Below are 26,979 nucleotides of genomic sequence, written 5' to 3'. Positions count from 1 at the left end.
AACCTTGTACAGTTTAAGGTGATACACAGGTTACATTACTCAAAAGTGAAACTGCATAAAATATTCCCGGACACCTCACCACTGTGAGAGGTGCAAGCAGGATGAGGGGACGTTGACCCACTTATTCTGGACATGTCCCAACTTACGTGCTTACTGGGCTCTCATTTTTGATGACTTATCTAAAGCCTTCGATAGAGTTTTAGCCCCAGACTCATTGATCGCTCTGTTTGGCACAGTTGATGGGAATAACCAGGAAGTGAAGTCTGTCTCTCTTTGTACTCTATTAGCCTAAAGGCTCATATCGCAATTTTGGAAATTGGAGACTGTACCTACCTTTGAAATGTGGTTACGGGATTCAGGGAATGTAATACATATGGACAAGATTCTATACAATACCTCCAATAGAAGTCCATTGTTTTACAAAATATGGCAGCCGATACTGGATATATGGTCTAGTCCTCCTTCATAACTGGGTTGATGATCTGCTGCTACTCTGTGCTGTACTCCACTCTATATTTATTTTGGGCTTAACTACACTGCTTGTAATGACTACATGCTGTCTTCTTATACATGTACAACCTAATAGGATTTTGTTTTATTTTGTGTATATGTGAGTTAACTTATTTTTTGTCTTCTAAATTGGCCATACCATTCAACAGTACAATGAATGTCCATGTTGGTATTGCTGTCTTGTTTAATTATTATTTTTTGGGAAAATAATAAACATATAAATAAATAAAAGTAATATAACATATTATAACGTTTTCCCCACATGTAGTTATCTATTTCCATTATCACTACTAGTCTTGGGTGGCAAGTAGCCTCGTGGTTAGAGTGTTGGGCCAGTAACCGAAAGGTTGCTGGGTTGAATCCCAGAGCTGACAAGGTAAAAAAAAACTGTCATTCTGAACAAGCCAATTAACCCACTGTTCCCCAGGATGTCGTCATTGTAAATAAAAATCTGTTCTTAACTGACTTGCCTGGTTAAATTTAAAAAAAAATGTCTACCTTGGTTAAATATATATATTTTTTTTAAGTCTGTACCTTGTAGTTAACGCTCCATCCACATAGAGACGCTGTGTTTATGGGCTTGCCACCCTCTGATACAGGCGGAAGTGAGTTTGCGAGCGGACTTTTCTTTCGTGAACACCGTCCCTCGTGGAAGAAGCTACCAGCTGAATAGCTAACTAGCTAGCTACCAGTCAACTTAAAATGTCTAAACAACAGTCGTTTCATGTGTTTTTAAATGAGCGCTTAACTGCGGCTACTGTGGAGATTTTCGGGGAAGTTGAGAAAACGGTACTGAAATACCAGGAGGAGAATGATCGGCTACGGAGCCTCCTTCGGATCACATCGGAGGTTAAACTATGTAGAACAGGTACGTATGTACAGTGCATTCGGAAAGTATTCAGACCCCTTCGCTATTTCCACATTGAGTGAAAAATCTGTCCATGTGCACTTGAGCAAGTTACTTAACCCTCATGTCTCCTGTAATTGCTGGAGATAAGAGAGTCTGCTAAATGACTAACATTTCAAGTGTAATGTATTGTACTTTTGGAGTCATTTTTTAAATTGTAAATGAGAATATAAATGTTTCTGAACACTTATACATTCATGTGGATGATACTATGATTAAGGATAAACACGAATAAATCATGAATAATTAAGATCATATCCGTACCAATAACAGGGGAGGTCAGCATTTTTTTTGGGGGGGGGGGGGGGGGGGGGGGGGGGTGATGGTCATCTCTTTCCAGAAACAGATTATATTGTATTTACAATAAAAGGGACTCCAAGCTTATTATTACATTATTCACCATTCACTTCCTATTGGGCAAAACCCACAACACAACCAAAACAAACTGCAAATGCATTCAACAAGTTTGTGGTTTCACAAGATGAATGTGTGTAAGGAATATGGGATCAAATACTACACTTCTGACTACTGTAATACACTACGTTAATTTAACCAAACGCTTATGACTTCTTCACGTTGGGGGACTAGATACATAAAGTGCTTTGATTTCTACATGGTAAAACAGATATTATGAAAATTCCCTCAAATTAAAGGTGACATTCTGTATTGTCACCTCATATTAAACATTTGATCTCAAATCCCAAATTCTGGAGTATAGATCCACATTTGTAAATGTTAGTTTCACTGTGTAAATAAATACATAGGGGAGTGTAAACCTCGGCTCCTCCTCTCCTTCCCTCCAGTATTCCTGCAGCTCTCTGTCTCTGAAGAGGAGGTTCCCCCCGAGCAGCAGGGACAGGGGGACCCAGAGACCACACAGATTAAAGAGGAACAGGAGGAAGTCAGGACCAGTCAGGAGGAAGAGCAGCTTCAAGGGCGCTTTGATACCAAAGACTCCATATCCACTACTTCCTGTGTGAAACGTGAATGTGATCAGGAGGACCCATGTCAAGAAGCCGTACTAGCTGAATACCCAACTCTCAGTCCACAGAAAACATCTAAACTACAGTTGTTTCGTGTGTTGTTAAATGAATGTTTAACGGCATCTGCTGCTGTGGAGATTTTTGGTGCGGTTGAGGAAACTGTAGCAGAGTACCAGGAGGAGAATGATCTGCTACGGAGACTGCTGCGGAGGACACCGGAGATAAAACTATGTAGAATAGGTTAGTATGTAGATCTAATACCTAGCTAGCTACTGTTCTACTTAGTTAATAAACTGTTTCTGGTAACAGGGATCTCCATTGCATCCATTTTTAAAGAACAGTTTATAATATAGCTAAGATTCACCGGGCATAATTAAAAAGTTATCTGTCAGGAAAATATTATTGAAATAGCTTAAATAGCACAGCCTCTCTGACTCCAATGCATTTCATTAGAGATGGTGAGTACGTTTACGTTCACACTAGTAATTCAATATTACATTGATGATGGCAGTAGGCAGAGTACGGCTTCAGTCCTGTAGACCCCTGACTCTGCTCATCTTAAACGCTTTGAGGTCATAATAGAAGTAAGCATTAGAGGTCGACCAATTATGATTTTTCAACGCCGATTATTGGAGGACCAAAAAAAGCCGATACCGATTAATCGGCCGGTTTTTATATATATATTTGTAATAATGACAATTACAACAATACTGAATGAACACTTTTATTTTAACTAAATATAATACATCAATAAAATCAATTTAGTCTCAAATAAATAATGAAACATGTTCAATTTGGTTTAAATAATGCAAAAACAAAGTTTTGGAGAAGAAAGTAAAAGTGCAATATGTGCCACGTTTAAGTTCCTTGCTCAGAACATGAGAACATATGTAAGCTGGTGGTTCCTTTTAACATGAGTCTTCAATATTCCCAGTTAAGGAGTTTTAGGTTCTAGTTATTATAGGACTATTTCTCTCTATACCATTTGTATTTCATATACCTTTGACTATTGGATGTTCTAATAGGTACTTTAGTATTGCCAGCCTAATCTCAGGAGTTGATAGGCTTGAAGTCATAAACAGCTCAATGCTTGAAGCATTGCGACGAGCTGCTGGCAAAGCGCACGAAAGTGCTGTTTGAATGAATGCTTACGAGCCTGCTGCTGCCTACCACCGCTCAGTCAGACTGCGCTATCAAATCATAGACTTAATTATAACATAATAACACACAGAAATACGAGCCGCAGGTCATTAATATGGTCAAATCCGGAATCTATCATTTCGAAAACAAAACGTTCATTCTTTCAGTGAAATACGGAACCGTTCCGTATTTTATCTAACGGGTGGCATCCCTAAGTCTAAATATTACTGTTACATTGCACAACCTTCAATGTTATGTCATAATTTTGTAAAATTCTGGCAAATTAGTTCGCAACAAGCCAGGCGGCCTAAACTGTTGCATATACCCTGACTCTGTTGCACAGAACGCAAGAGAGGTGACACAATTTGCCTAGTTAAAATAAATTCATGTTATTAGGCAATATTATCTAAATATGCAGGTTTAAAAATATATACTTGTGTATTGATTTTAAGAAAGGCGTTGATGTTTATGGTTAGGTACATTGGTGCAACGACAGTGCTTTTTTCACGAATGCGTTTGTTAAATCACATGTTTGGGGAAGTAGGCTGAGATTCAGTGATAAATTAACAGGCACCGCATTGATTATATGCAACGCAGGACAAGCTAGATAAACTAGTAATATCATCAACCATGTGTAGTTAACTAGTGATTATGTTAAGATTGATTGCTTTTTATAAGATCAGTTTAATGCTAGCTAGCACCTTACCTTAGCACCTTACCTTGGCTCCTTGCTGCACTCGCATAACAGGTAGTCAGCCTGCCACGCAGTCTCCTCGTGGAGTGCAATGTAATCGGCCATAATCAGTGTCCAAAAATGCCGATTACCGATTGTTATGAAGACTTGAAATCGGCCCTAATTAATAGGTCGACCTCTAGTAAGCATACGGTGACCAAAACATCTAGTTTTCTGAGAAATCTTTCACATTATTAGGACGTGTACAAGCTTTATTAAAATATCAAGTTCGGGAGCAGTAAAACTATTTATCTGTATTGCACATTATTTTAGCTCCTGTTATTATTTAGGATCAATACCAGTAAAGACATTTTCAATTAAAAAATCATTGAGATCTATAATTCACATTTGTGATTCAAGTGTTCTCTTTAATTCTGTAGTATATAAATAACCTCTGCTCCTCCTCTCCTTCCCTCCAGACTCCCTGCAGTTCTCTCTTTCTGTCTCTGAAGAGGAGGTTCCCCCTGAGCAGCAGCACTGTGAGCAGGAGTGGAGTCCCAGTCTGGGACAGAAGGACCCGGAGACCACACAGATGAAAGAGGAACAGGAGGAAGTCAGGACCAGTCTGGAAGAAGAGCAGCTTCAAGGGCTCGTTGATACCAAAGACTCCATATTCACTCCTTCCTGTGTGAAAAGTGAATGTGATCAGGACCCACTTCAGTCCTTGACTCTTCCCCAAACCCGGACTGTGGTGAACAGAGAGAGAGACTCTAAACCAGTGGATTTCAAACCTTTTGTCACTGTGACCCACATTAAGGGTCTCTACATTCCCTGTGACCCTCCAGATAATCAAAACAATGCCTCCAGCCACAGTTCAGCTGTAAGCAGCGACACAGTAGGACTTGACAGCAGCCCACCATTGGATCCCAGTCGACCATTGGATCCCAGTCGACCATTGGATCCCAGCCCACCATTGGATCCCAGTCCACCATTGGATCCCAGCCCACCATTGGATCCCAGCCCACCATTGGAGGAACACTGTTCCAAACCCAGCACTACATCTAGAAAAACTCACCACTGCCGTGACTGTGGTGCAACATTTGCTCTGAAAGCTGACCTGCAGAGACATATGACTCTCTTCAGTAAGAGACCCAGTGAATGTAGTTCCTGCCAAAAACGCTACAACTCCACCTGTCAACTGAAGGCCCATGTCCGACTCTGTCACGGTGGGAAACCCTTCACCTGCCCTGTTTGTGGAAAGACCTTCAAACTCAAAGGAGATCTGTCCAGTCACATGAGGATTCACACAGGAGAGAAGCCATTTATCTGTGGTGACTGTGGGAAAAGCTTCAATCGCACGGATTTCCTAACCAGGCATAAACTGACTCACACAGGAGAGAAGCCATTCACCTGTGGTGACTGTGGGAAAAGCTTAAATCGCAAGGAGACCTTAACTACGCACAAACTGACTCACACCAGAGGGAAACCATTTAGCTGTGGTGACTGTGGGAAGAGCTTTATTCTGAAGGGGGACCTAAGGAGACATATGCTGATTCACACAGGAGAGAAATCATTCACCTGTGGTGACTGTGGGAAAAGCTTCAATCGCAAGGATACCTTAACTACGCACAAACTGACTCACACCAGAGAGAAACCATTTAGCTGTGGTGACTGTGGGAAGAGGTTTATTAAGAACAGGGCACTAAGTAGACATATACTGATTCACACAGGAGAGAAATCATTTAGCTGTGGTGAATGTGGGAAGAGCTTTATTCTGAAGGGGGACCTAAGGAGACATATGCTGATTCACACAGGAGAGAAACCATTCACCTGTGGTGACTGTGGGAAAAGCTTCAATCGCAAGGATACCTTAACTACGCACAAACTGACTCACACCAGAGAGAAACCATTTAGCTGTGGTGACTGTGGGAAGAGGTTTATTAAGAACAGGGCACTAAGTAGACATATACTGATTCACACAGGAGAGAAATCATTTAGCTGTGGTGAATGTGGGAAGAGCTTTATTCTGAAGGGGGACCTAAGGAGACATATGCTGATTCACACAGGAGAGAAACCATTCACCTGTGATGACTGTGGGAAAAGCTTCAATCGCAAGGAGACTTTAACTACGCACAAACTGACTCACACCAGAGAGAAACCATTTAGCTGTGGTGACTGTGGGAAGAGGTTTATTAAGAACAGGGCACTAAGTAGACATATACTGATTCACACAGGAGAGAAATCATTTAGCTGTGGTGAATGTGGGAAGAGCTTTATTCTGAAGGGGGACCTAAGGAGACATATGCTGATTCACACAGGAGAGAAACCATTCACCTGTGGTGACTGTGGGAAAAGCTTCAATCGCAAGGATACCTTAACTACGCACAAACTGACTCACACCAGAGGGAAACCATTTAGCTGTGGTGACTGTGGGAAGAGCTTTATTCTGAAGGGGGACCTAAGGAGACATATGCTGATTCACACAGGAGAGAAATCATTCACCTGTGGTGACTGTGGGAAAAGCTTCAATCGCAAGGATACCTTAACTACGCACAAACTGACTCACACCAGAGAGAAACCATTTAGCTGTGGTGACTGTGGGAAGAGGTTTATTAAGAACAGGGCACTAAGTAGACATATACTGATTCACACAGGAGAGAAATCATTTAGCTGTGGTGAATGTGGGAAGAGCTTTATTCTGAAGGGGGACCTAAGGAGACATATGCTGATTCACACAGGAGAGAAACCATTCACCTGTGGTGACTGTGGGAAAAGCTTCAATCGCAAGGATACCTTAACTACGCACAAACTGACTCACACCAGAGAGAAACCATTTAGCTGTGGTGACTGTGGGAAGAGGTTTATTAAGAACAGGGCACTAAGTAGACATATACTGATTCACACAGGAGAGAAATCATTTAGCTGTGGTGAATGTGGGAAGAGCTTTTTTCTGAAGGGGGACCTAAGGAGACATATGCTGATTCACACAGGAGAGAAACCATTCACCTGTGATGACTGTGGGAAAAGCTTCAATCGCAAGGAGACTTTAACTACGCACAAACTGACTCACACCAGAGAGAAATCATTTAGCTGTGGTGAATGTGGGAAGAGCTTTTTTCTGAAGGGGGACCTAAGGAGACATATGCTGATTCACACAGGAGAGAAACCATTCACCTGTGGTGACTGTGGGAGAAGTTTCAATCGCAAGCAGACCTTAACTAGGCACAAACTGACTCACACCAGAGAGAAACCATGTAGCTGTGGGGACTGTGGGAAAAGCTTCAAATGGAAACAACATGGCTGCTCAGTCTGTGATAACATATTAATTCAGAAGACTAATCTGCTAACACGTGAAAAACATCCACAAAGAAAGTAAATGAGGACACAGAGAGGGGACTAAGAGATTATTGAGATACACCTGTGGACCAACTCTAACTGGTCTTCCTGATCCTGCTCAGTCCAATGTCACAGTAATGATATAATGGGGCTGTTGTCTGATCCTAACAGGTAATGTTGCTACTCTTTGTGTATGAAATGGACAATCTGCAGTTCAGACAACCACCACTTGTTAGGTGAACAACTGAGGGATGGTGTTGGAGAGTTGTGAACACTCAATGTCGTAGTCAGATATGGATACAAGATGTCCAGATCTGATGCAGGTTTTCTAATAGGCGGCCCGTTGGTGGTTTTATTTGGCCCCCAAGTTTTCTGAGCAAAACAAGATTTCATTTAAAAAATATATAATATTTAGGCAATCTGTTTCCAAGTATTCCCACGTGTAAATAGATTTACAGGACCAGTCAAAAGTTTGGATACACCTATTCATTCCAGGGTTTTTCTTTATTTTTACTATTTTCTACATTGTACAATAATAGTGAAGACATCAAAACTATGAAATAACACATATGGAATCATGTGGTAACCAAAAAAGTGTTAAATCAAAATAAATTTAAGGTTTTAGATTCTTCAAAGTAGCCACCCAGATGTATCCGATCTCAAGAAATTGTAGACAACATCGCCCTTATACAATCAATGTGAGCATTACATATCCAATCACTACTCCCCTGGTTAAGGAGGATGTTTTGTAACCAGGGGAGTAGTGATTGGAGAAGGGGGATGTTTTGTAACTAGGGGAGTAGTGATTGGATTAGGGGGATGTTTTGTAACTAGGGGAGTAGTGATTGGAGAAGGGGGATGTTTTGTAACTAGGGGAGTAGTGATTGGATAAGGGGGATGTTTTGTAACCAGGGGAGTAGTGATTGGATAAGGGGATGTTTTGTAACTAGGGGAGTAGTGATTGGATAAGGGGGATGTTTTGTAACCAGGGGAGTAGTGATTGGATAAGGAGGATGTTTTGTAACTAGGGGAGTAGTGATTGGATAAGGAGGATGTTTTGTAACCAGGGGAGTAGTGATTGGATAAGGGGGTATTCCTGTATTGTGTGAATCAGATGTAACTGGTTGAGGGAGGAGTTTACAAGCGAGGCTGGACTGTATATAAGTCATTGTTGGCAGGTTATTTGTCTTTGTCTGCAGACGGCCTGTTTTTAGAACCTCTCTCTCTCTGGGGCCTTTTTGATAAATATTCTACTGCTGTATTTTGTTGTTAACTCTGAATTCTAAGACATCAGTTAGAGGTAAGCTTCTGCTTTTTACCCACACGTGCAGGGTCATATAATTAGTATTTTTCCTTAGGAACAGGATTGTGTTTCCTGGAGGTGGAGAGCTAGAGAATCCATAGGATGTGTAGACTGATTATAAAGGGCTTTGCTTGAATAAATACTGTCTGTGCATTTCCTCTGGAGGGGCCACCGACCCAAATAGACCAGAGGGTTTCCTCTTTGTTACTGTGTTGGGTCCATGCTTTGGGGTGTGTATGAAAATGTCTCAGCATGACAAGGTGAGTATACCTCTTTCGGCTCGTGGGACACTAGGTTCCATTACGGTGAGGAACTCCTGGTCCACGGGTGAAGGGTTTGTGACGCGCATCCCTGGGTGTAAAACAAAGGTATTTATTTAATAATAAACAGTTGCCGAGCGGAGAAATTATACACCCCCTCAAGTTCTCCTGGTCTTATTGCCCTAGGAGATCCTGATGAACTACGACTCCTGATAGCTATTCCCAAACTGGGGTACGCGCAATGCTGTCGGGGGTACGCCAAATAAAAATGTGATTCACTTATAAAAAAATCTTTTTTTTCCTTCACATTTTCAAACAGTACAATTTATATTTTCCAATGGGGCTATTCATTTGGGTGAGGTTTTTTTCTCACCTGAGTAGACTCGTTTCACTGCCAAAAATAAAATTAAACTATCTAGTGTTCAGCAAAATAACAACACAATGTCAAATACAGGTAGCCTAGTCAAATAATTAACATCCAATCACATTAGCCGTTACTCTCTCGTGGGAAACCTTCACTCTTGCGCAGACATTTAGAAACAAAACATGACAATTTGAAAAATAAGCTTCAGGAGTTTTTGGAGTGAGAATAAAGACGACTTTCAAGTAGCATGACACGTATAAAAGCAACAGATACCATTACGAAGGGGCTAGAAGAGTCTTATATGGTGAGCTACCGAGTGGCTAGGACAGGCAAGTCCCATACTATTGTGGAGGACTTAATTCTTCCTGCTGCCGCAGATATGGCTGGGACAATGCTGGGGGAAAAGGCCCACAAAACTATACAGACAATGCCTTCATCAAACAACACTGTTTCACGACACATCAGTGACATGGCAGGAGATGTTTTGAAACAATTACTGCTTCGCAAACAAGCCAGTGAATTATATGCGTTACAGCTGGATGATGGGTCAAGAGACGTGGCTAGCCTGGCACAGCGCCTGGTATATGTCCATTACGTTTATGGGAGTTCAATTAAGGAAGACATCCTATTCTGCAAATCACTGGAAACCAGGACAACAGGAGAGGATATTTTTAAAGTACTGGACAGCTTTGTGACAGCAAATGGACTTTGGTGGTCAAGATGTGTTGATATCTGTACTGATGGCGCAAAAGCCATGACAGTGAGACATAGTGGAGTGGTAACGTGCATGCAAGCAGTTGCTCCCGACGCCACTTGAGTACACTGCAGCATCCACCGAGAGGGTCTTGCTGCCAAGGGAATGCCTGACAGCTTGAAAGACTTTTTGGACACTACAGTGAAAATGATTAAATTTGTTTAAGCAAGGCCCCTGAACTCTCGTGTATTTTCTGCATTATGTAATGATATGGGCAGCGACCATGTAACATTTTTACAACATACAGAAGTGCGCTGGTTATCAAGGGGCAAAGTATTGACACGTTTTTTAAAATTGAGAGACAAGCTTAAAGTTTTCTTTACTGACCATCATTTTCACTTGTCTGACCGCTTGCATGATGACGAGTTTCTCACATGACTGGCCTATCTGGGTGATGTTTTTTCTCGCCTGAATGATCTGAATCTAGGATTACAGGGACTCTCCGCAACTATATTCAATGTACGGTACAAAATTGAGGCTATGATTAAGAAGTTAGAGCTCTTCTCTGTCTGCATTAACAAGGACAACACACAGTTCTTTCCATCATTGTATGATTTTTTGTGTGCAAATGAACTAAAGTTTACGGACAGTGTCAAATGTGTTATGGCGAAGCACTTGAGTGAGCTGGGTGGAAATTATGCAGGTACTTTCCCGAAACGGATGACACAAACAGCTGGATTCGTTATCCCTTTCATGCCCTGCTTCCAGTCCACTTACCGATATCTGAACAAGAGAGCCTCATCGAAATTGCAAGAAGCGGTTCTGTGAAAATTGAATTTAATCAGAAGCCACTGCCAGATTTCTGGATTGGGCTGCGCTCAGAGTTTCTTGCCTTGGCAAATCGCGCTGTTAAAAGACACTGATGCCCTTTGCAATTACGTACCTATGTGAGAGTGGATTCTCGGCCCTCACTAGCATGAAAACTAAATAGAGGCACAGAGGCACTCTTAAGGATCTGACCCTTTTTTTCAATTTTCGCCTAAAATGACACCCAAATCTAACTGCCTGTAGCTCAGTCATTGAAGCAAGGATATGCATATTCTTGATACAATTTGAAAGGAAACACTTTCAAGTTTGTGGAAATGTGAAATGAATGTAGGAGAAGATAACACAGATCTGGTAAAAGATAATACAAAGAAATAACCAACCGTTTTTTTGTATTTTTAATGTACCATCTTTAAAATGCAAGAGAAAGGCCACAATATTATTCCAGCCCAGGCGGAATTTAGATTTTGGCCACTAGATGGCAGCAGTGTATGTACAAAGTTTTAGACTGATCCAATGAACCATTACGTTTCTGTTCAAACTTCTTTATCAAGACTGCCCAAATGTGCCTAATTGGTTTATGAATACATTTTCAAGTTCATAACTGGGCACTCTCCTCAAACAATAATTATTTCACTGTGATAGCTACTGTAAATTGGGCAGTTGTCACACCCTGATCTGTTTCACCTGCCTTTGTGATTGTCTCCACCACCCTCCAGGTGTCACCTGTGGTGACGTTGTATTAGTTAATGTGACAACTGTTGCTCATCGAATGATTAAAGGTTTCTAATTGCGTGATTACCTGAATCAAGCAATTATTAACTCATTAACCTGGGGCACCATGGGAAAATTTAGAGTTTCTATTTCCCAAATGAACTTAAAGAATATCAGAATATCGATTTTACAACAGTCGCTAATTAATCAGTTACCTCTACAGTCTCGTTCTGAACGTCGCATAATCCGGGAATCTGCACGGACCCGGGTCTCACCAATGAGTTCATACCACACCAATCTTAGTTGAGTATTTATTTACTAGAAAGCTAAAATGATGATAAAATATACACATACACAAAAACACATTCTAGGCTATTGATTAGAACTTAGTATAACGGGCCAACACACTATGGCGCGTGTTACCCAAAATGGGGATTTAAAAGAGAGAGAAAAAGTGAAAGTACACGAGAGATATATTTGAGTGCATTTGTCAGTTATGCTTATTTTAACTGTTTCCTCGCCCTTGCTCTGGAAGGGGTCTTCTGAGGGCAGACAGCTCTGTAGCTCAGAGCTCACAGCGTAGGAATGAAACAGTGTAGATACCACGATTCGATGGAGAGTGGAGGCTAGGTGGTCCGGCTTGAATTCACCCGCTTAGACACAGCTACTCATCAGTAGCTTGGGTAGAAAAATATTTCTTTGTCTTCAACCTTGGGTTGAGTTTTGGGTTCGTTTACTTTTTTAGACCTCGGCTGCAGCTTGGGTCACTTAGTCTGATATGTTAATTCTTCACTCACAGGTTTTATACCCTCGGGTCAGAAGTGGGCATAACCCCCATACCCTCGGGTCAGAAGTGGCCGTGACCCCCTTTAGGGCAATTCTCTGGGCGTACCAAGTTAAGAGGCAAGGTCTAGATTTGACTCAAATTCAATTTTAGACAACTAACTTCACATTTCATCTTTACCAAAACATTCTCTTTGATTTGGACATTTTCCACACAACGTACAATGTATAAACATCAAACATATACTAGGAAAACTCTTAACGTTACAATGTTTTCGTAATAATGTCATCTATTAACCTTTAATAACAAAACAAAAATGACATACATTTTCATAGTCCATCTATCGTCATGACCACCATTGTGGCTGACGGAAACCATTGTTCCAAAGTCCCTTTATTTCATGTTTAATGTTCTGAGGCTGGTTCTCCATAGGGAGAGGACAAAGGAATTTTGTCTGTGGTCTAAGATTTACCATTGGCGTGAGGGGTCATAAAACCCCCACATCTTCCTATCCCTTGAGATCCCTTCTCCTCTGGTGGGGATGAAATCTCTCTGCAGGATTGTGGTCATTGGTAACCTGAGCCGAGCAGGACAGTCATGACACACCCATCTTCCCCATTATTCCCTGGGTATTTATACCTGTGTTTTCTGTCTGTGCCAGTTCATCTTGTTTGTTCAAGCTAACCAGCATTTTGTCTCAGCTCCTGCTTTTCCCCAGTTTCTTGTATTCTCACCCTCCTGGTTTTGACCCTTGCCTGTCCTGTCTCTGAGCCCGCCTGCCTGACGTCCTGTACCTTTGCCCTACCGAACTCTGCCTGTACCTTTGCCCTACCGAACTCTGCCTGCACCTTTGCCCTACCGAACTCTGCCTGCCGTCCTGTAGCTTTGCCCTACCGACCTCTGCCTGCCATCCTGTAGCTTTGCCCTACCGACCTCTGCCTGCCGTCCTGTAGCTTTGCCCTACCGAACTCTGCCTGCACCTTTGCCCTACCGACCTCTGCCTGCCGTCCTGTAGCTTTGCCCTACCGACCTCTGCCTGCCGTCCTGTAGCTTTGCCCTACCGAACTCTGCCTGCACCTTTGCCCTACCGACCTCTGCCTGCCGTCCTGTAGCTTTGCCCTACCGACCTCTGCCTGCCGTCCTGTAGCTTTGCCCTACCGACCTCTGCCTGCCGTCCTGTAGCTTTGCCCTACCGAACTCTGCCTGCACCTTTGCCCTACCGAACTCTGCCTGCCGTCCTGTAGCTTTGCCCTACCGACCTCTGCCTGCCGTCCTGTAGCTTTGCCCTACCGACCTCTGCCTGCCGTCCTGTAGCTTTGCCCTACCGAACTCTGCCTGCACCTTTGCCCTACCGAACTCTGCCTGCCGTCCTGTACCTTTGCCCTACTGAACTCTGCCTGCACCTTTGCCCTACCGACCTCTGCCTGTCTGCACCTTTGCCCTACCAACCTCTGCCTGCCGTCCTGTAGCTTTGCCCTACCGACCTCTGCCTGCCATCCTGTAGCTTTGCCGTACCAACCCCTGCCTGCCTTGATCTGTATTTGCCCCATTTGGGATTATTAAACTATTGGTTGTCCAACGTGGTCTGCATCTGGGTCTTACCTTCATATCTGATAACAGTGCAGTTAGATTAAGAACAAATTCTTATGTACAATGACGGCATCCTGGGGTAGAATGACAGATGTTAACCTTGTCAGCTCTGGGATTTGATCCAGCAACCTTCCGATTACTGGCCCAACACTCTAACCACGAGGCTACCTGCCACCCAAGACTAGTAGTGATAATGGAAATAGATAACTACATGTGGGGAAAATGTTATAATATGTTATATTACTTAATGTATTATGAACTTTTGTATTATGAATTGTATGAACTGAATTGAAAGACAACTCATTGTAACACAGGCGACTCCTGAAAGCTGCAACGGCTTGGGACTTCATTCTATAGCTAGAGGACTCCTGATATCTCCAGGAGTGATAAGTATCATGTTTTGTTGTCTTTATCTGTTGTGGTCTAGTACTGTCTTTTTGACAGCTAGGGCCATCTACTGTAGGTGCTTGTTATTGAGGAAAAATATACTTTCTATGCCTGTGATATGTGGTTGTCCCACCTAGCTAACTGAAGATGACTGCAGTAACTGTGGTCACTCTGAATAAGAGCATCTGCTAAATGACTTAAATGTAAATGACTGATGTGACAGCTTAAAACAAATATATATATTTATTACAAAAAACACAAGGAAGGGGTAACATTAAAGTATTAGAACATGAAGGACAAACACTACAGCATCAAGACACTATCAAACATGTATCAGTCTTTCCGCAACAGAGCCATCCTTGTGTGTGAGGGTGCGTGTGCATGATAGTGATATAAAATATATGTCATAGTTTCCTTTTTCATGATCACAATCTTGTGAATCCCGAACCCTCCAAGATCCCCCCACAGTTCCCCAATAGCTGTCCCTCAACCATTCGAGACCCCTCCCACAGTCCCACCCCCCCCAAATAATATATTTAAAAAAAAATACAATTCATTCCATTCCCCACCCCCAAGAACCCCCCAATGCACCAACAACCAAGAGAATGAACTAAAGAGAAAAAAGGAAAAGACAGAAGAAAACAGCAAACAATGCAATTAAAAAATATATATATATTAAAACAAGGACATCAAGGACAACTGAAATCATAACAGCAATACCTACTGTATATGTTTGTGTGCATGTCTGGCACTATTACATGTATGTGTGTGTTCTTGTATGTGTTTATTTGAATGAGAGTGTGTGTGTATATGCATGTGTACAAACACCTGCACGGCATCAGCCTCAGGCAAACCGGCATTAGTTGTAAAAACACTGCCACTTAGTGTCATTCAAATGTACTTTTATTATGTTTTATTTATACTTTTTTTTCTCCTTTATCTTTTGACCATCATTCTCTCTCCCACACAGCAACTCCACTCCCACTTGTCTCCAATTCCACATACCAACCCTCAGCTTCCCTCAGCCCATCCCATCTATCTCTGTTGGCCACCCACTTCGTGTTTCTACGCAACACATATCTTTCAACTATGCTGTGATGTTTAACGTACAATTTCAATCTACCTAATCGAATAGAATCTACAGATTGCGTGTTGAAGATAAATACTTTTACTAAGAGTATTAATATATTAGTAATTGACTGACCCGGTCTCTCCAGATCTCCTAACAGTACTATTTCTAGGGTCAATTTTAGATCAATGCTATGCATTTTCAGCCATTCCTGAACCTGAGACCAGAAACAGGCTACCTGAGGGCAATATCAAAATAAATGGTCTATTGATTCTGTATCCTCACAACAAAATCTGCAGAGCTTCGATGATTTTATGCCCCAAATATTCAACAATTTGTTGGTGGCAAGAATTCTATATAATAATTTCAGCTGAAAAGCACGAAGTCTTTTTCCATGGACCAAAAATCTCTTTCCAACTATTTTGCAATCTGTATGGCAAAGGAAACTGGTATACTTTCCTATTTATGCTATTTTTATTTCTCTGCCAGTTTTGATCCTTTATATTGGGCAGACAGACCAGTTCCCTACCTCCTCCCGCTGGCACCCGCCTCCTCCATTTTTGGGGCAATGCTGTAATCAATTGGTTGTACTCTTGGATTGAGCAGACCTTCCCGTACAATTCTGATAACTCCATGAAGGACATAGCTCTACCATTACAATTTACAATATAATTTAAGAACAAAATACCCTTTTCAGCCTCCCGGGTGGCGCAGTGGTCTAGGGCACTGCATCGCAGTGCTAACTGCGCCACCAGAGTCTCTGGGTTCGCGCCCAGGCTCTGTCGCAGCCGGCCGCGACCGGGAGGTCCGTGGGGCGACGCACAATTGGGCTAGCGTCGTCCGGGTTAGGGAGGGTTTGGCCGGTAGGGATATCCTTGTCTCATCGCGCTCCAGCGACTCCTGTGGCGGGCCGGGCGCAGTGCGCGCTAACCAAGGGGGCCAGGTGCACGGTGTTTCCTCCGACACATTGGTGCGGCTGGCTTCCGGGTTGGAGGCGCGCTGTGTTAAAGAAGCAGTGCGGCTTGGTTGGGTTGTGCTTCGGAGGACGCATGGCTTTCGACCTTCGTCTCTCCCGAGCCCGTACGGGAGTTGTAGCGATGAGACAAGATAGTAATTACTAGCGATTGGATACCACGAAAATTGGGGAGAAAAGGGGATACAATTTAAAAAAATAAAAATAAAAAAATACCCTTTTCAAACATCTTTCCCATAAATACAGGTATTTTATCAACCGGCACATTTGAGTTCAGCCATAATATTTGTTGTAATATTTGTTCTATCTTTTCAGGGGGATGAAATTGTAATTGTAGCCAGCTCTGCAATGTTTGAAAAAGACAAAAAATTATTGGAAAATGAGACATGGCAATCTGCACAAAGGTAAAAAGGCCATTTTTAAACAATGGATGAGCTTTTCTTAGTAATCTACTTGAGAACCATTTAGGGTTCAAGTAAAACTGTTGAACGAGTGAAGCTTTTAGAGAGAGGTTTAGTGCTTTTATATTTAATAATCTCAACCCACCCAATTCATAGTCATTATATTGATGGGCTCGTTTTATTTTGTCTGGTTTAGCGTCCCAGATAAAGCGAAATATTTTTTTCTCATATGATTTGAAAAACGAATCATCAGGAGTAGGCAGCGCCATAAGTAAGTGAGTAAACTGAGATACGACTAAGGAGTTAATCAGGGCAATTTTTCCATAAATAGACAGGTATTTACCTCTCCGTGGTTGCAGGATCTTGTGTATTTTTACAAGTTTTCTATTGAAATTCATTGTGGAGAGCTTATTTATATCTTTTGTGATATGAATACCGAGTATGTCTACTTCACCATCAGCCCATTTTATAGGTAAGCTGCAAGGTAATGTAAAAGTTGTATTTTTTAAGGATCCAATACGTAATATTGTACACTTGTACAGGTTTTAGTCCAGAGAGTACAGAAAAGTTATCTAGATCTTTAATGAGACATCGCAGGGATCTAGCTTGCGGACTTAATATAAAACTTGAGTCATTGGCATACATGGACACCTTTGTTTTTAAGTCTTGGATTTCTAATCCTCTAATGTTGTTATTGGATCTGATTTTAACAGCTAGCATTTCGGTGGCCATAACGAATAGATATGGTGACAGCGGACACCCTTATTTAACTCCTCTTGACAATTCAAAACTCTCTGAGAAGTAGCCGTTATTTACTATTTTACACCTGGGGTTGCTATACATTATTTTTACCCATTTTATAAGAGAATTACCGAAATTGAAAAAATCCAGGCATTTATAAATAAAATCCAGCCTTACTTTATCAAATGCCTTTACAAAATCCGCTATAAATACCAGGCCTGGCTTCTTATATGTTTCATGATGTTCTATTATTTCTAGTCGTTGTCGTAAAAAACATGTCTGATCAGGATGAACAATACCTGGTAAAACCCTTTTAATTCTGAGTGCTATGCATTTCACTAGTATTTTTGCATCACAACATTGAAGTGTAAGAGGCCTCCAGTTTTTTAGATGGACCGGGTCTTTATATATGCTATCTGGGTCTTGTTTTAATAATAGAGAAATCAGACCTTCCTGTTGAGTACCTGACAGACTACCATTTCTATAGGAGTAGTTAAAACAATCTAACAATGGAGCTTTTAGTATATCAAAAAATACTTGATATACCTCTACCGGTACGCCATCAAGCCCTGGGGTTATTCCAGACAAAGGATTTAATAGCATCAAAGTTCTTCCTCTGTAATTTGGCCTTCGCACTGATCTTTCTGTACATTTGTTAATTTTCCATTTGTTATACACTGCTCAAAAAAATAAAGGGAACACTTAAACAACACAATGTAACTCCAAGTCAGTCACACTTCTGTGAAATCAAACTGTCCACTTAGGAAGCAACACTGATTGACAATAAATTTCACATGCTGTTGTGCAAATGGAATAGACAACAGGTGGAAATTATAGGCAATTAGCAAGACACCACCAATAAAGGAGTGGTTCTGCAGGTGGTGACCACAGACCACTTCTCAGTTCCTATGCTTCCTGGCTGATGTTTTGGTCACGTTTGAATGCTGGCGGTGCTTTCACTCTAGTGGTAGCATGAGACGGAGTCTACAACCCACACAAGTGGCTCAGGTAGTGCAGCTCATCCAGGATGGCACATCAATGCGAGCTGTGGCAAGAAGGTTTGCTGTGTCTGTCAGCGTAGTGCAGGACGTTTGGCATTTGCCAGAGAACACCAAGATTGGCAAATTCGCCACTGGCGCCCTGTGCTCTTCACAGATGAAAGCAGGTTCACACTGAGCACATGTGACAGACGTGACAGAGTCTGGAGACGCCGTGGATAACGTTCTGCTGCCTGCAACATCCTCCAGCATGACCGGTTTGGCGATGGGTCAGTCATGGTGTGGGGTGGCATTTCTTTGGGGGGCCGAACACAGCCCTCCATGTGCTCGCCAGAGGTAGCCTGACTGCCATTAGGTACCGAGATGAAATCCTCAGACCCCTTGTGAGACCATATGCTGGTGCGGTTGGCCCTGGGTTTCTCCTAATGCAAGACAATGCTAGACCTCATGTGGCTGGAGTGTGTCAGCAGTTCCTGCAAGAGGAAGGCATTGATGCTATGGACTGGCCCGCCCGTTCCCCAGACCTGAATCCAATTGAGCACATCTGGGACATCATGTCTCGCTCCATCCACCAACGCCACGTTGCACCACAGACTGTCCAGGAGTTGGCGGATGCTTTAGTCCAGGTCTGGGAGGAGATCCCTCAGGAGACCATCCGCCACCTCATCAGGAGCATGCCCAGGCGTTGTAGGGAGGTCATACAGGCACGTGGAGGCCACACACACCACTGAGCCTCATTTTGACTTGTTTTAAGGACATTACATCAAAGTTGGATCAGCCTGTAGTGTGGTTTTCCACTTTAATTTTGAGTGTGACTCCAAATCCAGACCTCCATGGGTTGATAAATTTGATTTCCATTGATAATTTTTGTGTGATTTTGTTGTCAGCACATTCAACTATGTAAAGAAAAAAGTATTTAATAAGAATATTTCATTCATTCAGATCTAGGATGTGTTATTTTAGTGTTCCCTTTATTTTTTTGAGCAGTGTATTATTTGGAAAGAATTCCTTACCGTAATCTTCATTCAGTGGGAGAGGACGAGACGGAAAAGAGAACATCTGCCTAAAATAATCAGCTTCCTCTTTTAAAATATCATTCGGAGAATCACAGATGACTCTGTCTTCAGTAACGAGTTTCTGCAAATTATTTTTGTTAGCGTTCCTGTATTGGAGATTCAGGAAGAATTTTGTGCATTTTTCTCCATATTCCATCCAGTTTGCTTTATTTTTGTAATAGTTTACATTAAATCGTTCTTGAATAAGTTCAAGATCTTTTTGTTTTTTCTCTAACTTACTTTGTATCTCTGTAGTATCGTTTTTATTGCTATCTACCTGTACTATTAGTTCATGGATTTCCCTTGTTAGTCTTCTCTTCAGCCAGAAACTGCTTTTTTATTATTGATGAATATTGAATTGAATGACCCCTGGAGGTACATTTAAAAGGTATTCCAAACAATGGGACAAGGGGATTTGCTGAACCTATATTATAGTGGAAAAATTCAGTTATAAATTATTTTGTCTTAGTTAAAAAGTAAATTGTCCTCCAGTAAAATTTGATTAAATTTCCAATATCCCCGTCCACATGGAAAATCTATAAGAGTTATGTGAATGCCAATTAGATGATGATCCGATCGCATTCTGTCTCCTATTAAAACTGTTTTAACCTTTGATGCAAGAGAGAAGGAGACAAGGAAGTAGTCAAGACGACTAGCTTGATTAAGTCTCCTCCATGTATATCTCACTAGGTCAGGGTATTAAACCTCCATGTATATCTCACTAGGTCAGGGTATTAAACCTCCTCCATGTATATCTCACTAGGTCAGGGTATTAAACCTCCTCCATGTATATCTCACTAGGTCAGGGTATTAAACCTCCTCCATGTATATCTCACTAGGTTGGGGTTTTTTAGTCTCCAAATATCCACTATTTCTAATGTGTCCATAATATTTGTGATTTCCTTAAGGGCACGGTGATGATAGTTTGTAGAGTGATTACCTTTACGGTCCATTGAGGTACTTAACACTGTGTTATAGTCTCCTACCATAATGATTAGATCATTTGTTGCCTGTAAGTTCAATAAATTGGTATAAATGTTTTAGAAGAAGTGTGGATCATCCTGATTTGGACCATATAGATTAATGAGCCAAATCTCTTTTTCGTCCACTTTCATATTCAAAAGGATCCACCTTCCTTGCGATTCATTCCTGATTATTTGTACATTCAGATCGACATTTTTCTTTATTAATATCATCACACCCTTTGAGTTCCTTTGTCCATGACAGAAAATTATTTCACCACCCCATTCCTTTTTCCACACAACTTCATCTAAGGATGTAGAGTGAGTTTCCTGTTAACAGTACATGTTATATTCCTTTTCTTTTAGCAAAAGACTGTAAAGACTGATCTTCTTTTTTTAGAATCTGCTAAACCATTACAATTATAACTGGCTATACGTATTTCACCCCTTACCATAACTAGATACTATTCTCAGTCTAAATTGACCATAATTAGTGCTTGTAAAGTTACTGCCATCAGAGGTATTATGAAGGTCAAAACTAGAGCTTTCAAATGTCTGATATTTAGAATTCAAGAAATAGGTTCTAGCAATATTTGTTATATTCCCTTGCCTGTTTGCCTGTGAGACAATGCCACAGATGTTAGAAAATTGAGACAAATTATGTGTGTAACAAATCTGAGTAGGTTGATGTCTATGATATTGGATATGATATAATGAGAGTGTGTATGATGTCTGTATACGAGTAAGAGTATAATGTGTGATGTCCAAATAAATAATAACTCTGCCAATTTGCATGGTTGAGTGTCTGTGTGTAACATGTAGTGCATATAGCCATAATATTCATAATTGTAATCCATATCGTATCACCGTCATAGTTGCATCATAATTACCTTTAATATAATTGAAAAACACATCCCAGCATTTTCATAGCAATTGACGTTTCACATGATCATGAAAGAGACCTTGTATTACTCTAGAGACGGCTTCACTACAGTACAAATGTATTCCGTACAATATGTTATTATTCCCCAATGCCCCTATTCTGATATCTTCCCCTTGCTTGTTGTAAACATACATAACCTTGTAGACAAATACATAAAAAAGATAGACAAACAATAAACACATTAAAATATAAAACAGTTCGACAAGAGAGAGGGAGAGAAGAGAAAAAGAGAGAGTGAGAGAAGAGAGCGAGATCAGGTGTGTGTTTATGTATAAGTCCGTATGTGTAAGCAAGCATGTAGTTGAGTACGTGTGTGTTCATATCCACTTTATAATGGTCAGATATTTTAAACAGTTCCCATACCTTTTTTTTCTCGTAACCTGAAGTCCCTGTAGAATTTAGTACAGCCACGGTGTTATGGAGCTGTCTCGGAATAGCTGTCCATCTATAAAGAGTTTGTCCACAATGATAAAGGCACTCCTACCATCCATCCTTTGTTGTCTTTGTACCGGATACAGTCTCTTACGACGTTCGTTTATCTCCTTTGGAAATTGGTCATTGAGACCGAATTTGGTCCCTTTTAAGCTCCCTTCCTCTGCTTTTGATCAGCTCCTTTTGTTGGTACTGTTCAAATTTTACGATGATCGGTCAGAGACCCTTGGTCTTGTCGTCAAGTCTGTGTACTCGGTGGAAAGCCACCTTGTTCACAGTCTGTATAGGAAGTTTCAATGTGGATTTCATGAATTCTCTGATCGCGCCCTCTGGATTATTGGAATTCCTCATAAATACGAGAATAAAAATTGATTTTCACTGGTCGCGCTTTCTGGATTATTGGTATTCCTCAGGAATACGAGAATAAAAAATGATTTTCACGCATGCTACGACTTTGTACGTCTGGTAGCGACTCCTTCATCACCCTGTTTTCCTGAGTAGACCATCCATGTTGGAATCGTGGATTTTTACCTTGGCTGTGAGTGTCTTATTTTCTCCTTGGAGCTTGAGAATTTCACTCAGGCTGAACTCCAAACACCCCCTCAGCCCTGCTACCTCCTCACACAACTTTTCCATTGTTGCATGGATTCCAGCCAGAGCACTAGCCTCTACCTCAATGGTAAGTAAATCGTCCGTGTCTGTAGATGAATCTGTTTTTCTTTTTTTTGTCGGGTTAGTTATTTTGTGAGGTGGTCGGATCTTTCCACGAAGGAGTATGTTGTTCCTCCATAGCGTAAAGCTGTTGGTACTCGTCAATTTCCCTCAGGATCTGCTTGGTATTCAGATTGGCTCTATTCTGCAACCAGTTGTTTTACGAAAAGATAACAATGAGTCTTTCCCACGACGACGACGACAGGTGTCTGTAGTACAGCCAGCTAGCACTCGCGGAATCCACGCAACAACAAAAAAGAAGGAACACAAACTTGCAGTCCCAGCCGTAAAGGCTAACCGCGTTGTGGAATCCTTAGTAACAAAACTTTAGTTCGGATTAAAATCGATTAAATGAAAAATACTAATTATATGACCCTGCACATGTGGATAAACAAGCGGAAGCTTACCTCTTAACTGATGTCTTAGAATTCAGAAAAAGTTAACGGCCTCTGACCCAACAACAAAATACAGCAGTAGAATATTTATCAAAAAGGCCCCAGAGAGAGAGGGGTTCTAAAAACAGGCCGTCTGCAGACAAAGAAAAATAACCTGCCAACAATGACTTATATACAGTCCAGCCTCGCTTGTAAACTCCTCCCTCAACCAGTTACATCTGATTCACACAATACAGGAATACCCCCTTATCCAATCACTACTACCCTGGTTACAAAACATCCCCCTTATCTAATCACTACTCCCCTAGTTACAAAACATCCTCCTTATCTAATCACTACTCCCCTAGTTACAAAACATCCCCCTTATCTAATCACTACTCCCCTGGTTACAAAACATCCTCCTTATCCAATCACTACTCCCCTGGTTACAAAACATCCCCCTTATCTAATCACTACTCCCCTAGTTACAAAACATCCCCCTAATCCAATCACTACTCCCCTGGTTACAAAACATCCTCCTTATCCAATCACTACTCCCCTAGTTACAAAACATCCCCCTTATCTAATCACTACTCCCCTGGTTACAAAACATCCTCCTTATCCAATCACTACTCCCCTGGTTACAAAACATCCCCCTTATCTAATCACTACTCCCCTAGTTACAAAACATCCCCCTAATCCAATCCCTACTCCCCTGGTTACAAAACATCCTCCTTATCCAATCACTACTCCCCTGGTTACAAAACATCCCCTTATCCAATCACTACTCCCCTGGTTACAAAACATCCTCCTTATCCAATCACTACTCCCCTGGTTACAACCCCCCCCCCCCCCCCCCCCCTTATCCAATCACTACTCCCCTAGTTACAAAACATCCCCCTTATCCAATCACTAATCCCCAGGTTACAAAAAATGTGTGGCTAATTTGAAGAATCGAAAATATTCAATATATTTTGTTTTAACACTGTTGGTTACTACATGATTCCATGTGTTATTTCATAGAACAGATTCCCTTAATTAATTTGAAAAATGTCTAACAATGAATAAACATAAAAAAAAAAAAAAATGATATCTTGTTTTGCTCAGAAAACTTGGGGGCCAAATAAAAACACCAACGGGCCGCCTATTGGAAAACCTTCATCAGATCTGGACATATTGTATCCATATCTGACTACAACATTGAGTGTTCACAACTCTCCAACACCATCCCTCAGTTGTTCACCTAAAAAGTGGTGGTTGTCTGAACTGCAGGTTGTCCATTTCATACACAAAGAGCAGCAACATTACCTGTTAGGTTCAGACAACAGCCCCATTATATCATTACTGTGACATTGGACTGAGCAGGATCAGGAGGACCAGCTAGAGTTGGTCCACAGGTGTATCTCAATACTCTCTTAGTCCCGTCTCTGTGTCCTCATTTTCTTTCTTTGTGGATGCTTTTTTTTTTATACACGTTTCAGCAGATTAGTCTTCTGAAATTATATTTTATCAGACTGAGCAGCCATGTTTTTTCAGATAAATAATTTAGTGGAAAAGATTCTATCTCCTGTGTGAATCAGTATATGTCTACTTAGGTCCCTCTTCTGAATAAAGCTCCTCCCACAGTCACCACAGCTAAAAGGTTTCTCTCCTGCGTGAGTCAGTTTATGCATGGTTAGATGCCCCTTTCGATTGAAGCTTTTCCCACAGTCACCACAGCTAAATGGTTTCTCTCCTGTGTGAATCAGTATATGTCTCCTTAGGTCCCCCTTCAGAATAAAGCTCCTCCCGCAGTCATCACAGGTGAATGGTTTCTCTCCTGTGTGAGTCAGTATATGCATGGTTAAAGGCTCCTTCCGATTGAAGCTTTTCCCGCAGTCACCACAGCTAAATGGTTTCTCTCTTGTGTGAGTCAGTTTATGCATGGTGAGGTGCCCCTTTCGATTGAAGCTTTTCCCACAGTCACCACAGCTAAATGGTTTCTCTCCTGTGTGAGTCAGTTTATGTTCAGTTAGGCTCAGCTTCCGATTGAAGCTTTTCCCGCAGTCACCACAGCTAAATGGTTTCTCTCTTGTGTGAGTCAGTTTATGCATGGTGAGGTGCTCCTTCCGAATAAAGCTTTTCCCACAGTCACCACAGATAAATGGTTTCTCTCCTGTGTGAGTCAGTTTGTGAGTAGTTAAGGTCTCCTTGCGATTGAAGCTTTTCCCACAGTCACCACAGGTGAATGGTTTCTCTCCTGTGTGAGTCAGTTTATGCCTGTTTAGGTGCTTCTTGTGATTAAAGTTTTTCCCACAGTCACCACAGATAAATGGCTTCTCTCCTGTGTGAATCCTCATGTGATTGGACAGATCTCCTTTGTGTTTGGGATCCAATGGTGGGCTGGGATCCAATGGTGGGCTGGGATCCAATGGTGGGCTGGGATCCAATGGTGGGCTGTTGTCAAGTCCTACTGTGTCACTGCTTACAGCTGAACTGTGGCTGGGGGCATTGTTTTGATTATCTGGAGGGTCACAGAGACTGTAGAAACCCTTAATGTGGGTCACAGTGACAAAAGATTTGAGATCCACTGGGTTAGAGTCTCTCTCTCTGTTCTCTACAGTCTGGGTTTGGGGAAGAGTCAAGGACCAAAGTGGGTCCTCCAGATCACATTCACTTTTCACACAGGAAGTAGTGAATATGGAGTCTTTGGTATCAAAGAGCCCTTGAAGCTGCTCTTCCTCCTGACTGGTCCTGACTTCCTCCTGTTCCTCTTTAATCTGTGTGGGCTCTGGGTCCTTCTGTCCCAGACTGGGGCTCCACTCCTGCTCACAGTGCTGCTGCTCAGGGGGAACTTCCTCTTCAGAGACAGAAAGAGAGAACTGCAGGGAGTCTGGAGGGAAGGAGCAGAGGTTATTTATATACTACAGAATTAAATAGAACAATTATTTTTTAATTGAAAATGTCTTTACTGGTATTGATCCTAAATTATAACAGGAGCTAAAATAATGTGCAATACAGATAAATAGTTTTACTGCTCCCAAACTTGATATTTTAATAAAGCTTGTACACGTCCTAATAATGTGAAAGATTGCTCAGAAAACTAGATGTTTTGATCACCGTATGCTTACTAGAGGTCGACCGATTAATCGGAATGGCCGATTAATTAGGGCCGATTTCAAGTCTTCATAACAATCGGTAATCGGCATTTTTGGACACTGATTATGGCCGATTACATTGCACTACACGAGGAGACTGTGTGGCAGGCTGACTACCTGTTATGCGAGTGCAGCAAGGAGCCAAGGTAAGGTGCTAAGGTAAGGTGCTAGCTAGCATTAAACTTATCTTATAAAAAGCAATCAATCTTAACATAATCACTAGTTAAATACACATGGTTGATGATATTACTAGTTTATCTAGCTTGTCCTGCGTTGCATATAATCGATGCGGTGCCTGTTAATTTATCACTGAATCTCAGCCTACTTCCCCAAACATGTGATTTAACAAGCGCATTCGTGAAAAAAGCCCTGTCGTTGCACCAACGTACCTAACCATAAACATCAACGCCTTTCTTAAAATCAATACACAAGTATATATTTTTAAACCTGCATATTTTGTTAATATTGCCTGCTAACATGAATTTCTTTTAACTAGGGAAATTGTGTCACTTCTCTTGCGTTCTGTGCAACAGAGTCAGGGTATATGCAGCAGTTTGGGCCGCCTGGCTCGTTGAGAACTGTGTGAAGACCATTTCTTCCTAACAAAGACAGCCAACTTCGCCAAACGGTGATGATTTAACAAAAGCCCATTTGCGAAAAAAGCACAATCGTTGCACGACTGTACCTAACCATAAACATCAATGCCTTTCTTA

General features: G+C 41.6%; 3 protein-coding genes across 5 annotated transcripts in view; 1 reads left to right on the top strand and 2 right to left on the bottom strand.

Moving 5' to 3' along the window:
- Positions 1-26,979, bottom strand: part of LOC120043328 (zinc finger protein 2-like) — a 401,596-nt gene that overhangs the window by 339,422 nt on the left and 35,195 nt on the right. The window lies entirely within an intron of this gene.
- LOC120043325 (zinc finger protein 493-like) lies at positions 4,742-8,104 on the top strand. The gene has a single exon (XM_038987943.1). It carries the CDS (start codon positions 4,806-4,808, stop codon positions 7,587-7,589), a length of 2,784 nt encoding a protein of 927 aa, XP_038843871.1. The 5' UTR covers positions 4,742-4,805; the 3' UTR covers positions 7,590-8,104.
- Positions 23,994-26,979, bottom strand: part of LOC120043327 (zinc finger protein 708-like) — a 29,053-nt gene continuing 26,067 nt past the window's right edge. For all 3 annotated transcript variants that reach the window (XM_038987945.1, XM_038987946.1, XM_038987947.1), the window contains one exon: positions 23,994-26,001. In XM_038987945.1, the coding sequence (XP_038843873.1) occupies positions 24,662-26,001 (1,340 nt within the window). In that variant the 3' untranslated portion in view covers positions 23,994-24,661. The remainder of the gene's footprint in view (positions 26,002-26,979) is intronic.

Source organism: Salvelinus namaycush, unplaced genomic scaffold (assembly GCF_016432855.1).
Source record: "Salvelinus namaycush isolate Seneca unplaced genomic scaffold, SaNama_1.0 Scaffold9, whole genome shotgun sequence".
NCBI lineage: Eukaryota > Metazoa > Chordata > Actinopteri > Salmoniformes > Salmonidae > Salvelinus > Salvelinus namaycush.
This window is presented reverse-complemented; position numbering and strand designations above follow the sequence as displayed.

What these genes read in the sequence shown, in the direction of transcription:
- LOC120043325 (XM_038987943.1), top strand. Translation starts at nt 4,806, where the DNA reads ATGAAAGAGGAACAGGAGGAAGTCAGGACCAGTCTGGAAGAAGAGCAG.